At 41.5% G+C, this 14,670-nt stretch overlaps 1 protein-coding gene across 1 annotated transcript; it reads right to left on the bottom strand.

The window, feature by feature from the left end:
- Positions 1–1,591: 1,591 nt before the first annotated feature.
- Positions 1,592–10,760, bottom strand: LOC105819935 (acyl-coenzyme A thioesterase 1-like). Its single transcript, XM_012656303.1, is given in 4 exon segments — positions 1,592–2,341; positions 6,576–6,778; positions 10,167–10,346; positions 10,349–10,760. Coding segments are annotated over 4 exon segments (1,263 nt in total). The 5' UTR covers positions 10,623–10,760; the 3' UTR covers positions 1,592–1,735.
- Positions 10,761–14,670: the final 3,910 nt, after the last annotated feature.

The raw sequence follows: 14,670 nt of genomic DNA, 5'->3' as shown, positions 1-14,670 counted from the left end.
TTATTTCCCTGTGGCTGGGGCTACTGTCATGCAGAGAGCCTGGACAGGCTTTAGGGAATTCATGATGCACCTGAAATCACACAACACTGTGTGCAACTATGAACATACACAAATGTACATTCTACTGGGTTGATTGCAAAGTGGCAGAAATCGATGGAGAAATGGCTCTGTGCCCGAGTAAAATGAGGAATCATAGATATAAGGAAAGCAGCTTAGCAAAGGGAGAAGACCCTGGACTTGGGGATACTAAGCCCCAGCTGTACATTTGCTATGCAAAGAACTTATCTGACACTCAGTTTCCTCATCTAGAAAATGAAGATGACACCTGCCTCACAGACTGATGGGGATTAAGTGACAAGCACATGATGATGTAGAAATAAAGCTGACAAAACAAAAAGACCACAGTACTGCTTTTGAGTTCAGGGGAAAAAATGTTAGAAATTCCTTTATTAAAAAAGAAAACTGAGGAAACAGAACATGATAATCATAAAGTAAGGTATTTTTCCTTTAAATATAGTTAGGTTTATGATAAATTAAGCTTCCTGTGCAACTATTTGTACCAACTGTTATAAACATACATTCATTTTTTAGAGACGTAGTTTCACTATGTTGTCCAGGCTGGAGTTGAACTCTGGGTCCCCTTGACTCAGTCTTCTGAGTAACTGGGACTACAGGTGCAAGCTACCATGTCCAGCTCAAATGTACATATATTAAATTCTCATTTATATTCACATTAATTTTTTTTTTGTTTTGAGACAGAGTCTTACTCTGTTGCCCAGGCTAGAGTGCCATTACGTCAGCCTATCTCACAGCAACCTCAAACTCCTGGGCTCAAGCGATCCTCCTCCCTCAGCCTCCCAAGTAGCTGGGACTACAGGCATGGACCACCATGCCCAGCTAATTTTTTCTGTATACTTTTAGTTGTCTGGGTAATTTCTTTCTATTTTTAGTAGAGACGGGGTCTCACTCTTGCTGAGGCTGGTCTCGAACTCTTGACCTCGAGTGATCCACCCGCCTCAGCCTCCAGAGTGCTAGGATTACAGGCGTGAGCCACCGCGCCTGGCCTTATTTTCACATTTATGATGGTTTAAATCACATAATTCATCTAAAAAATGTTTTATCAGCTTTTGAAACAACCAAATCACAGGGGTCTATATGTATAAAAAGGAAGATAAAATTTATTAATACTAAGAGAATCCTTATTCATCCAAGCAGAAGATATCTAAGAACTAAAAATGTATTTGTTTTGAAAATTTTTAGTAGTTTTATATCTAACTAGTAATCAGTCTATAGCTAAGATGTTAACTTCCATTTATAAAGGAGAGACCAATCTGATATATTTTTGATACTATATGCCTTTCCTCCATAGTAGGTAATCGGTCATTCAGCAATAATTTGTGATCTCCCATTATGTACCAAGCACTGTTAATTGGTGTGACACATTTTTCCTTTCAGAGCTAAAGCCTTGGCAGTTATGTGTTATGAGATAGCAAGAGGTATGCTTTTTCCACCTCTTATGTTTTCTGCAGAGTCACTCCCCTCCCAAACTAATAAAGTCTACAGTTTATAACAATCTTAAAAACTCATTCTCACTGGTAACTTCATTTTAACAGTGAAGGGGGAAAAACTCTAAGTAGTTATTAAAAAGAAAAAAGGAATATACATACACACACCAACTGTGGAAGCTGTTCCTGGGAGAGGTTAGCATCAGAGATGCCACACAATCAAATAAAAATTACAGTTTTGCTGTGACTGTCCCCTCTTTACCACCCAAGTGTTTGTGGAAGAAAGTCTGGAGTTGCTCCCAAGCATCCAGCTGGGCCATGGCATGAGCCCTGGGCTCCCCTCCCCAGATGACAGGACCGCCCACCAAGGTGTGCAGGGAAGCCCGGCACAAGGGGAAGTAAGGAGGCTCAATATAGTGCCCTGCCCCTGGGTAACAGATGATCTGGGGCTTTTCTCTCCCATGGGCCTCTAAGCGTTTGGAGGCCTCTTGAGCATAGAACTCACTCTTCCAGTTGTGGTCATCCTGACCTACAAGGAACAGGAAGGTGCTCTCAGCTCTTTCCACAGGAATGAAGCTCTTCTGGTCAGGTCCTTCCAAAGGGCTGTTCAGGACATCCACAATGTCTTCAAAACCATCTTTGGTCACCTTCATTCGATTTTTGTTAACGCCCACAGGGGGCAAGGTGTTGCCCTTGTAGTGTAAGGCTCCCCCGACATTGGCCACAGAGCCATTGATTATGACAGCAGCCGTGATGCCCTTCAGGAAAGAGGCCATGGAAAGGCAGAGTTCACCCCCTTTGGAAATTCCAAGCAGCCCGACTCCTGGACCCTTTACCTGGGAAAGGAACAGGGGCACAAGAAGAAGAATGAGACAACGGACAGTGTAGCATGGTGAGTCGTGTCCACCCTTGGAAGTCAGGTGAACCTGAGCCTGAAACTGGGCTCTAGCAATATCCTAGCTTTAAAAAAGTCATTAAGCCTCTATAAAGCTGTTTCCTCAGCAGTAAAATGAGACCAATCCGTGTGCTACAGAGTCAACGTGAAGATCAAATGAGAAACCAAATGTAAAGCACTTATCATGATGCTTGTCAATAAGAAGCACTCAAACAAATCCGAAAAATGTTTTATGTTAAGTCTCTGGTGCCTTTACACTTCAGTGAGTTCTTTACTCACATAAGTTCATGGTAATGTGAAGTTTAAGTTGAACCTAAGTAGTGCTCCATTTGTATGTAAGTATTGAGGAAGAGAAGGCCTGTACTTCAATAAAAATTTTTCTTCCGGAAATTAATAGTTATTTTTTCAATGAACATTTGAGGTAATTACACAGTTAATGAGTAGACACAGTATATGTATGCAGTATAAAATCATAATGAAAAATATATGAAAAAAGCCCTAGTATCAATGTTAGTCTACTTGGCAGCCTCTAAATCATTAATTTGCATGTATATTTATTAGGTTATTAATTATGAAATGTCCAAGTTCCTTAAGTACTAAGTTTGACAGTTGGTATCTCTGACATTTTACTTTGACACTTCTTATTTTATTTTTATTGTGAAGGTACATCCTCGGTCTTTCAAATGCTCGGTTTGGCTTGTGATTATCTTTCAAATTTTTTTTTAAAACAATTTTTGTGAAATCATGCATAAGTCAAAAATTCATGTTATTTTCGAATATGAGTTCCGTTGTGGAACCAATGCTATGCTGACAGCTTGAAATATCAACGAAGTGTTTGGAAAGGATGTGGCTAATGAACACACAGTACATCAATGGTTTGAGAAGTTCTTTTCTGGTGAGTTTAATCTTGAAAATGACACACATGGGCGACCTCGGACGAAGGTGGATAATGATGACCTCAAAGCTGTAGTGGAAGCCAATCCATCTCAACCTATGGGGGAATTAGCAGCAACGTTTGATGTTACTGGTCCAACAATATTGGACTATTTGAAACAAATCAGTTTCAAGGATTCCAAGACAGAGAAACTGAATAGATGGGTACTGCATGAATTATATGAGCATCCAAAGAGAAATCGTCTTGAAGCTTGCTTTTCTTTGCTGCCATGACATAAAGGTGAACCATTTCTACCCCATATTGTTATGTGTGATGAAAAATGGATTCTTTTTGACACTAGCATGCATTTGGCACAATGGTTGGATGAAGATGAAGTGCCGAAACACAGTCCAAAACCAAATATTGATCCAAAAAAGCTAATGGTGTCTGTTTGGTGGTCCAGTGCTGGTATTATCCACTACAGCTTCATGAAACCTGGTCAGTTGATTACAGCGGATGTCTTCTGCAACCAGTTGGATGAAATGATGAGGATGCTTGTGATGAAGCAGCTGAGATTGGTCAATAGACAGGCCAATCGTCTTGCAAGATGATGCTTGACTGCTTGACTGCTCTACCACATGTTGCACAAACAACGCTGCTCAAATTAGAGAGGCTGGACTTGGAAACTCTCTGTCATCCACTGTATTCACCGGACCTTGCAGCAACTGACTACTACTTCTTCCAGGCTTTGGACTACTTCTTGCAAGGAAAAATATTCAATTCTTAACAAGCTGTGGAAAACTCCTTTCGTGATTTTAAAGCCACTCGCTTTCCAGGCTTCCTCGCTGCTGCTGGCATAAACAAGCTACCGTTAAGATGGCAAAACTGCGCTGATAGTTTAGGTGCATACTTTGACTAATTGATTTGATTAATTGTACTGCTTCTTGTTTGAGATATAAAAAAACTAAACTTTTGATTCGAAATTGGACATTTCATATTTAATGAACTAATATTTTTGTTTCTTAACACATAAGTGGTACAGCAGGTACCAAAAGATTTAAAAATTTTAATAGCTAGAATTATCTCACAGATAACTAATAACACTACTACTATCCACTACTAATAGGCAACATTTCAGTCTTTGCTAAATGAGGGGCTTCCTAAGCTATCTAGTCCCATCCATTTTGATTTTCACTATTCTTAGTTGGTATTCTGTTAATTTTCCTGTTAGCACTTTGATTTTTTTTCTAGAGACGGGGTGTCTGTGGCCCAGGCTGGAGTGCAATGGCCTGATCATAGCTTCCTGCAGCCTCGAACTCATGGGTTCAAGGGATCCTCCTGCCTCTCAGCCTCCTAAATTCCTGGAACTATAGGTGCGTGCTACCATGCCTGGCTAATTTTTAAAATTTTATTTTAGAGACAGGGTCTTGCTATGTTGCCCAGGCTGAGCACTTTGAATTTTGAAATTATGTTTTACCGAGCCCTCCCTCCTCTGTCCCCAGCCAGTACTCTAAGCTCCATGTGGACACAAACCTTGTCTTTCCCATCTCTGCACTCCTGTGCCTAGATCCTCTAGTGTTTACTGCATGAATGAATGAGTTTACCTTTAAATGTCAGGTCCCACTTCAAGAGCTTCACAAGTGTTATTTAACTCTCACAACAAACCTGGAGGTTGGAGACAAGCTCACATCGCCACAAAGCAATGATGCTGCTAGGTGACCAACCTTCCTGGTTTACCTGGGACTATCCTGGTCTTAGTACAAAAAGACCTGTATCCCAAGAAACCTCTCAGTCCTGGGCAAACCAGAATGTTCACTCACCCTACCTGGGATTCAAATAGCAAGCTGACTGATTGACTCTGTGCCCTCTGAGCTATCTCCCAGCTGAGATATTTACTTTTCTCTGTGAATTTGGAAGAGACTAAATATTTGATTTTGCCACAGAACATCCGCAGACAACTGAGTTGAAAATTAATCTAACCTTGGCTAGGAGAGATATTATGTTGGTGCAAAAGTAACTGAGGTTTTCGCATTGTTGAAATTCGCCATTTGATACTGGAATACATTCTTAAATAAATGTGGCTATCTTATACATCGTTTTAATATGCATTTCTCACTTTATGTTTTTTGCTAATAACTTATTATTTGCTGTTTATTTTATATTTATTTCAGACTATGGAAATGATATTAGGCAAAAAGCAAATTTGAGCAATTTTCTTATTCGAGTTCAAAATGGGTTGTAAAGCAGCGGAGACAACTCACAACATCAACAACCCATTTGGCCCAGGAACAGCTAATAACCACACAGTGCAGTAGTGGTTCAAGAAGTTTTGCAAGGAGACGAAAGCCTTGAAGACGAGGAGCACAGTCGCCAGCCATCGGAAGTTGACAACAACCAATTGAGAGGAACCACTGAAGCTGATCCTCTTACGACTACATGAGAACTTGCTGAAGAACTCAACATCGACCATTGTATGGTCATTCAGCATTTGAAATAAATTGGAAAGGTGAAAAAGCTCAGTAAGTGGGTGCCTCATGAGCTGACCGAAAAGCAACCACAATAAAAAAAAACATCGTTTTGAAGTGTCGTCTTCTCCTCTTGTACGCAACATGAACCACTTCTTGGATTGTGACGTGTGATGAAAAGTGGATTTTATACAACAATTAGCAATGACCAGCTCAGTGGTTGGACTGAGAAGAAGTTTCAAAGCACTTCCAAGCCAAACTTGCACCAATAAAGGCCATGGTCACTGTTTGGTGGTCTGCTGCTGCTCTGATCAACTACAGCTTTCTGAATTCCACCGAAACCATTACATCTGAGAAGTATGCTCAGCAAATTGATGAGATGCACCAAAAACTACAATGCTGGCAGCCAGCATTGGTCAACAGAAAGGGCCCAATTCTTCTTCATGACAACGCCCAATGGCAAGTTGCACAACCAGTGCTTCAAAAGCTGAACAGATTGGGCTACGAAATTTTGCCTCATGAACCTGACCTCTCACCTGACCTCTCACCAACTCACTACCACTTCTTCAAGCATCTTGACAACTTTTTGCAGGGAAAATGCTTTCCAAGAGTTCATAGAATTCCCAAGCATGGATTTTTATGCTACAGGAATAAACAAACTTATTTCTCATTGGCAAAAATGTGTTGATTGTAATGATTCCTATTTTGATTAATAAAGATGTGTTGGGGCCTAGTTATAATGATTTAAAATTCATGGTCCAAAACCACAGTTACTTTTGCACCAACAATATTTTGAAACCTGCTGTCTAAACCAAAAGTCTAAAAGAAACTCTAACCTGAGGGTGATTGCACAGGTAGTTCACAGCTTCTTCAAAGTACTCCAGGTGGAGGTTCTCCATGCCCTTGGGGAGGTCTTCATAGTTGTAATAAGCCAGAGCCATCACAGCAAAACCCTTCCCAGCCAGCAGACTAGCTCAGTACTCCAAGAGGCCACCTCCAACTCCAAACATGTCCACAATCGCAGGAAAGGGCCCAGGTTCTTGGGAAGAAACAAAACACAGATCTAGTCCTCAAACTATTTTTGGAATCTGACTCTTATTTGAGGGGCTAGTGTGGGATTGCTTAGCATCCAAATCTCCTTTCCTATATTTTTAAAATTTGTTATCTTCTACTACAAAAGGCTTCCAAACTTTCGTATGTTGAAAGAATGCCTTGTTATATATTGTATTAGTGGGACCCAGAGCTCTACCTTTCATCAAAGAAGCCAAGGTGGGGACATCCTCCCTCTCTCTCCTCATGACACAGACTCAGCCATTGGGCCATTGCACCTGGTATTCTGGACACCTGGTGAGTAATAAAGAGAGGTAAGGACGGTTTAGAATTTACTCAGGGCAGCAGTTGTTGGCACTGAGTCCACTGCAGCCCCAAGGATCCAGCTTTAGTGAAGTCCAGTGTTGGCATGGGTGCCCTGACCTTGGCTGGTGTTTCTACTGTCCAGTCTCCCTTGGATCCTCTCACTTTTCTCATCCTGGCTCCCCAGTGTTCTGGTCAATTGTGTTCCTAAACCAATGGCCTTGCAATCAATTATTTTCCTATTTAAGTAACCCAGAGTCTGCATGCAACTCAGAATTCTGATTGACTTGGCTTCCATGTATTGTAATATCAAAAGTCATCTTTGGTCTTCTTGGAAGCATCTGGAAAAGAACTCCAAATTCTCAAACGATGGCTTGACATTCTATATCAAGCCTAATGATTTTCAAGATCGCTGTCAAAATGGTCAAACTGAATCCACATTTCATCCACTCATGCTGTCACAAATTCCCAGATCTCTATAATTACAGTGAAATCTTAAGTAACAAGGACCCAGGTAATTATTTTTTTCTTTCTACATAAGGGAAAAATCCATCTGCAGCATGGATAATGTGTTGATGAATATACCACAATTTGTTTGTTTTTGATGATCATTAAAGTTGTTGCAATTTACATACAGTACTGGTATAAACATCCTGTAAACCTAGGTATGAGTGTTTTTCTAGGACTATATATAGAAGTGACACTTATAATATGTACATTTCAAATTTTAGTAAGAACTGCCAAATTGTTCCCCAAAGTTGCTTTACTAACTTACACTGCCACCAGAACTGTGGACTGTATTGTTTTACTACATCTTCACCCACACTTCGACAATCAGGTTTTTAAAAAATGTGTTTGCCTTTTTGATGGGGGTGAGAAGGTATTCCACAATAGTTTTAAAGTATATTCCTATGATCACTGAGTTGAGAATCTTTTCCTATGTTTATTGGCATTCTTTTTAGCTTTTTTAAAAAAATTTACTTTTTATATCCTTTGTTTTCTACAGAGTTGTATTACATCTTTCTTACTGACTTGCAGTTTTCTTTTTTATGTTCTGATAATATTCTGTTGTATGTATTGTAAACATCTTCTGTTGCTTATCTATTAACTTTGTCTCCCTTATTCTTTGTTTCACTAAAGTTTTTTATTACCTTTATAGTTGGTGCTGAGTCTTATGTAAGAAATCCTTCCTTGCTCTGAGGTTATAAAGATATCCATTTTAAAGATATCCATTTTTTTTTTTGAGACAGAGTCTTGCTCTGTCGCCAAGGTTAGAGTGACATGGCATCAGCCTCGCTCACAGCAACCTCAAACTCCTGGGCTCAAGCGATCCTCCCACCTCAGCCTCCCAGAGTCAGTACATACAGATTTACCTCATTTTTAACAGTGGCAAATTTGAAAGTGTGTATATAACATAATTCCATTCTCTCATAGACATTTAGATTGTCTTCAATTTTTCAATATTACAAGTACTGCTGCAAAACAGACTTGTGTACTTGTGCACTTGCTCAAGAGAGAGTCCTGGATGTAGAACTGCCACGTCAAAGGCATTTCATCAGTTTTTAAAAGGGAAACTAAAAATCAATGGCTTGCAGGAGCTCACTGAATATCCAGGGCATGGGTTAACTAAACAAGAACTGATTGCAAGATGAAAGGGAGCTCTGGTTAGAGAAGTGGGTCTCTCCAGTACTGAGGAGAATGAGAATAACCTAATTTGATTATAAGTTACAATCAGGAGAGCATAGGGAAAAAAAGACTGGAAAATCAGACAATGGCTGTGAATCCAGGAATTAATTAACTATTCCAGAATCCCTAGAAAACACTCAAGTTTAAAAATAGAGTGTTCTAACTGAGATATGGGATTATGGAAGAGTAAAAACTGGAAGGAAATGCATCTGCCCCCGAGAAGGTCAAGTAGAGGTTTCATATGACAGAGAGACCTTTTATTATATGCCCCTTTGTACTGTTGATTTTTTCTTGTTACTATCTAAATATGTGACTATTTTAAGGTTGTTTATGAAAAAAACACTTTTTGGATTTTGCAACTTTTCTTCCATTTTCCAGAGCAATATTAGCGTCACTGAAACTGGCAAAAGGAAGCTTTATTGTATAGCAAATAAATATAGTCATTCTTGGCCCTTAACTGCTACTTTTTTTTTTTTTTTTGAGACAGAGTCTTGCTCTGTCACCCAGGCTAGCATGCAGTGGCATCATCGTATCTCACTGCAGCCTCAAACTCCTGGGCTCAAGGGTTCCTCCAGTCTCAGCCTCCCAAGTAGGTGGGGCTACAGGTATGCAGCACCACGCCCGGTTAATTTTTCTATTTTTTGTAGAGATGGGAGTCTCACTATGTTGCCCAGGCTGGTCTCGAAGTCCTGGCTTCAAGCAACCCTCTTGCCTCCCAAAGTGCTAGGATTACAGGTATGAGCCACTGAGCCAGGCCTAAACTGCTACCTTCTGTCAACACTTGAACAATTAAAAGGAACACGCACAATTGGCCAATTATGTGAGAACATATCTCCATGAACACAGTTTTTTTTCAAGCTCCTTTTTCTAGACAGTGGTTCTCAAACTTCAGCGTGCCTCAGAATCACCTAACCATGAAAGGCTGGTTAAAACTCACATTGCTACCTCCACCCCCACCGTTTCGGACTGCATAGGTCTGAGTGGGACCCAAGTGTTGCATCTCTAAGTTCCCTGGTGATGCCAAATATAATTAGTCCACTTTGGGTGAATCATTGTTCTAGAGCAGCTGTTTTCAAACTTTAATGGGCGCACAAATCGCCCCGGGATCTTGCCAAAATTCAGATTTTAATCCAGCAGGTCTGAGGCAAGGTCTGACATTCTGCTTTTCTAATGAGCTTCCAGTAATGCTGCTGCTGTTGACCCTCACATCTAGCTAGACGTTAACAGCGCCATGACTGGAAAAGTCGCCGGCGCTTTTCCAGTGATCACTGATCTCTAAGGACTCCTCAGAAAGTTTGAGGGAGACAGGGAAGGTAGAGGGGTCAGGGGCACTGCCACCTGAGAAACATCAAAGGAAACCAGGCACAATTAGGGCAGCAATGGCTCACCTGGCGGCAGGAAGAGCGTGGCGCGCACCCGGCCCGCGCGCACCGGCTCCCGCCGCACCCCGGGCGGCAGGAAGTCGCGCTCGTGCACCGCCCGGCCCAGCAGCTGCCCAGCCTCGGGCCAGTGGCCGTCCAGCACCTGCAGCTCCACGGCGAAGGGCGTCCGCACGTCGCGCTTCACCACCGCACCAACGGCTTCTCGGGCTCCAGGGCCCAGAGCAGCCCCATGGGCTGGAGCCCCGCGAAGCTGCCGCCCAGCGCGGGCGCGCGCGCCAGGTCCAGCTGGCCGGCGGCGTCGGCGCGGTAGCGCGCGTGGGCCCGGAAGAGCGCGCCCGTCTCGTCGCGCAGGGACGCGCGCAGCGTGACCGGCTGCTCGGGGGCCAGGCCGCGCACGACGATGCGCACCGGCTCGTCCCAGCAGCAGCGGCCCGCGGGCTCCAGAATCAGCGTGGCCGTCATCGCGGATCGGGAGCGGGTCAGCCTAATCCTCAGGCCGGTGGAAGGTCGTGGAGAGCGCGCCCAAGAGGCCTGAGGGGATCTGGCGTCCCCTGGCGCTGGGAGCGGTCGGTGGCTGAGCCGGCGGGAGAGGCGGTCTGGGCGCTTTAGACCCTTGGACCGATGGCCTGGACTCAGATTCTAAGCAAAAGGAACTAGGCTCTTCTCCTGGCCCGGGGCGGGGCGCACAGGGGCGTCCAGCAGTTCTGGGTGTGGTGCCCAACCTGCCCGAGGACTCTTCTCTGCCCCACACCACTCTCATTTGCCTGAAAAATGCTGTTCGAACCATCCGGACCTGGCTCTACAAGTGGACAGAAGTGGGAGATCACAGGCAGAGTTTTGAGAACTCCGGACCCTCCTGGAAGAAGGGCAATCTTTGGGAAATGACCATACAGCGTTGTAGGTGCAGGCATCTGCAGGGATGCCGAACCAGAAATTCCATAGTAAAGGCTACTATTAGAATAGCTACTGCTTATTGTGCACCTGTTATAGCCCAAAAGCTTTGCATATATCATTTCGTCATTGAAGGGCTGTACTCCTGTTACCATGTTATGGAGGAGGACACTGAGCTCCAGGTAACTTTTAGTAGCTAACAAACAAATTTATTAGTAGCCACTAACAAATGGCAGAGCCCTGGCTCTGACTTCAGTATCCCGGTATCTGCAGGTGGCAGCAGCTGCATGTTACCTGGCCATCTGAGCCTTATCTTCAGGGAAGATCAAGCCTTTCCATCTCTCTCTGGGTCTCAGTTTTCATATGTAACATATGTAACATTTCATATGTAAAAGCTTCCCAACTATGGGGTTCAAGTTGGATTGGTATGTAGAAAAATACACTAAAACACAAAGGTAGTATGTAACATCTTAATGACAGAGATTGGTTTTCAAAGGATTTATTTGTTCCAAATTCTCCAGATAATTTGCTCATTTTTCACTTCAATTCATGTTAAAACTGTTTAAAAAGATGTTTATTGGAAAAATATTAAATTATAATGCTCACTGATCGTAAGTCTCAATATAAGAGCTAAAACTATGAAACTCTTAAAAGAAAACATAGGAACAAATATTTGTGACCTGGATTAAGAAATGGTTTTTTACATATGACATCAAAGGCATAAGCAACAAAAGAAAGAATAAATCTGGATTACATCAGAATTGTAAACTTTTATGCAAATGATACCATCCAGAAAGTGAAAACATAACCCACAGAATGGAAGAAAATATTTGCAAAGCATATATTGAATAAAGAACAGGTATCTGAAGCATATAAAGAACTTTTGCAATTCAATAAAAAGACAACTCAAGTAAAAATAAGGAAAGGAACTCAATAGACGTTTCAACAAAGAAGATATAAAAGTGGCCAATAAACACAGGAAAAGATGGTCAATGTAATTAGCCATTAGAGAAATGAAAATGAAAAGCACAATGAGATACCACTTGACAGCCACTATGGTGGCTATAATGAAAAAGATGTGTTAGGTGAGGATGCGAAGAAATTGGATCCCTCATAAACTGTTGGTGGAAGAAGAAAATGGCATGGCTGCTTTGGAAAGCTGGCAGTTCCTCAACGTATTCTATACAGAATTAACAATTGACCCTGCAACACCACTCATGTGTATGTACCCAAGAAAAATGAAAACATATGTCCACACAATGACTTGTACAAAAGTATTCATAGTAGCTTTATTCATAAATCCCCTGGCAGGAAACAACCCAAATATCCCATCCACAGGTGAATGTATAAAGAATGTGGGAAGTCCTTACAATGGAATATTGTTTGTCCCTAAGAAGGAATGAAGTATTGATATACACAACAAGATGGACAAAGCTTTTTAAAATTTTTTATTTGTCACTACTCGTGAGGTTTTAATGTAGGCGCAATTCTGCTGCATTGATATGTTGCATTGTGGTGAAGTCAGAGCCTTCAGTGCATCCATCACTGGAGCAATGCACATTGCACCCACCAAGCCACCTCCCATACCCATCCCCTTCTCACTCCCACTGCCCCTCTGAGTCTCCATTAACCATCGTTCCACACTCTGCTTCCATGTGTCCACATTATTTAGCTCCCACTTACAAATGAGAACATGCGTATTTGTCTTTCTGTGTCTGAGTTGTTTCACTTAAGATAATGGCCTCCAGTTCCATATATGTTGTTGCAAAACACGTGATTTCATTCTTTTTTATGGCTGAATAGTATTCCATTATATATATGCCACATTTTCTTTATCCAATCCTACTGATGGATACTTAGGTTGATGCCATATCTTTGGTAATGTGAATAGTGCTGCAATAAACATACAAGTGCAGATATCTTTTTTTACGTATTGTTTGTTTTCCTTTGTGTAGATATCCAGTAGTGGGATTGCTGGATCACATGGTAGTTCTATTTTTAATTCTTTGAGAAATCTGCATACTGTTTTCCATATACTGTTGCACTAATTTATATTCTCACCAACAGTGTGTAAGAGTTCCCTTTTCTCAGCATCCTTGCCAAAGTCTGTTATTTTTTGTCTTTTTAATTATAGCCATTGTAATTGGTATAAGATATCTCATTGTAGTTTTAATTTGTATTTCTCTGATGATTAGTGCTGGTGAACATTTTTTCATGTGCTTTTTGGCCACTTGTTTATCTTCTTTTGAAAAATGTTGATATCCTTAGCCCACTTTTTACTTGTCGTTATTATTATTATTATTATTATCTTAGAGATAAGGGTCTAACTCTTTTGCCCAGGCTGGAGTGCAGTGCCATGATCATAGTTCACTGTAACCTCAAACTCCTGGGATTAAGCAATCCTCCCACCTCTGCCTTCCAAGGACTTGGGGCTGCAGGCATGTGCCACCACACTCAGCTAAGGTTCTTTAACTTTTTTTTACATAGAGACAGGCTCTTACATGCTGCCCAGACTGGTCTCAAATTCCTGGTCTCAAGCAATCTTCCTGCCTTGACCTCCTGAACTGCTGAATTACAGGTACGAGCCACTGTGCCTGGCCAATTTTGTTGTTGTTGTTGTTGTTGTTTGAATCCCTCGTGAATTCTGAATATTAGTCCCCTATCAGAAGTACAGTTTGCAAATACTTTATTCCATTATACAGGCTATCTGTTCACTCTGTTGATTATTTCTTTTGCTGTGCAGAAGCTTTATAGTTTAATTTAAATCCCATTTGTCTAATTTTTATTTTGTTGCCTGTGCTTTTGAGGTCTTAGTCATGAATTCTTTGCCTAAAGGAATGTCCAGAAGAGTTTTCCTTAGATTTTCTTCTAGTATTTTTAGTTTCAGGTCTTACATTCAAAGCTTTAATCCATTTTGAGCTGATTTTTGTATATGGTGAGAAACAGGAGTCCAGTTTCATTCTTATGCATATGGCAATCCAATTTTCCCAGCATCATTATTAAAAGGAGTGTCATTTCGCCAACATATATTCTTTTCAACATTGTCAAAGATGAATTGGCTGTAAGTATGAGGCTTTATATCTGGGTTCTCTATTCTATTCCATTAATCTATGTGCCTATTTTTCTATCAGTACCATGCTGTTTGGTTACTATAGTCTTGTAGTATAATTCGAAGTCAGGAAATGTGATGCTTTCAGCTTTGTTGCTTTTTCTCAAGATTAATTTGGCTATTCAGGCTCCTTTTCAGTTCCATGTGAACTTCAGAAATTTTTTTCTAATTCTGCAAAAAATGATGTTGGTATTTTGATAAGGATGTCATTGAACCTGTACATTGCTTTGGGCAATATTGTCATTTTTTTTTTTTTTTTTTTGAGACAGAGTCTCACTCTGTTGCCCTGGCTAGAGTGAGTGCCATGGCGTCAGCCTAGCTCACAGCAACCTCAAACTCCTGGGCTCAAGCAATCCTTCTGTCTCAGCCTCCCGAGTAGCTGGGACTACAGGCATGCTCCAGCACGCCTGGCTAATTTTTTCTGTATGTTTTTAGTTGTCCAGATAATTTCTTTCTATTTTTTGTAGAGACGGGGTCTCGCTCTTGCTCAGGCTGGTCTCGAACTCCTGA

The sequence above is a fragment of the Propithecus coquereli genome, unplaced genomic scaffold, assembly GCF_000956105.1.
Source record: "Propithecus coquereli isolate 6110/MARCELLA unplaced genomic scaffold, Pcoq_1.0 Scaffold5, whole genome shotgun sequence".
Taxonomy (NCBI): domain Eukaryota; kingdom Metazoa; phylum Chordata; class Mammalia; order Primates; family Indriidae; genus Propithecus; species Propithecus coquereli.
This window is presented reverse-complemented; position numbering and strand designations above follow the sequence as displayed.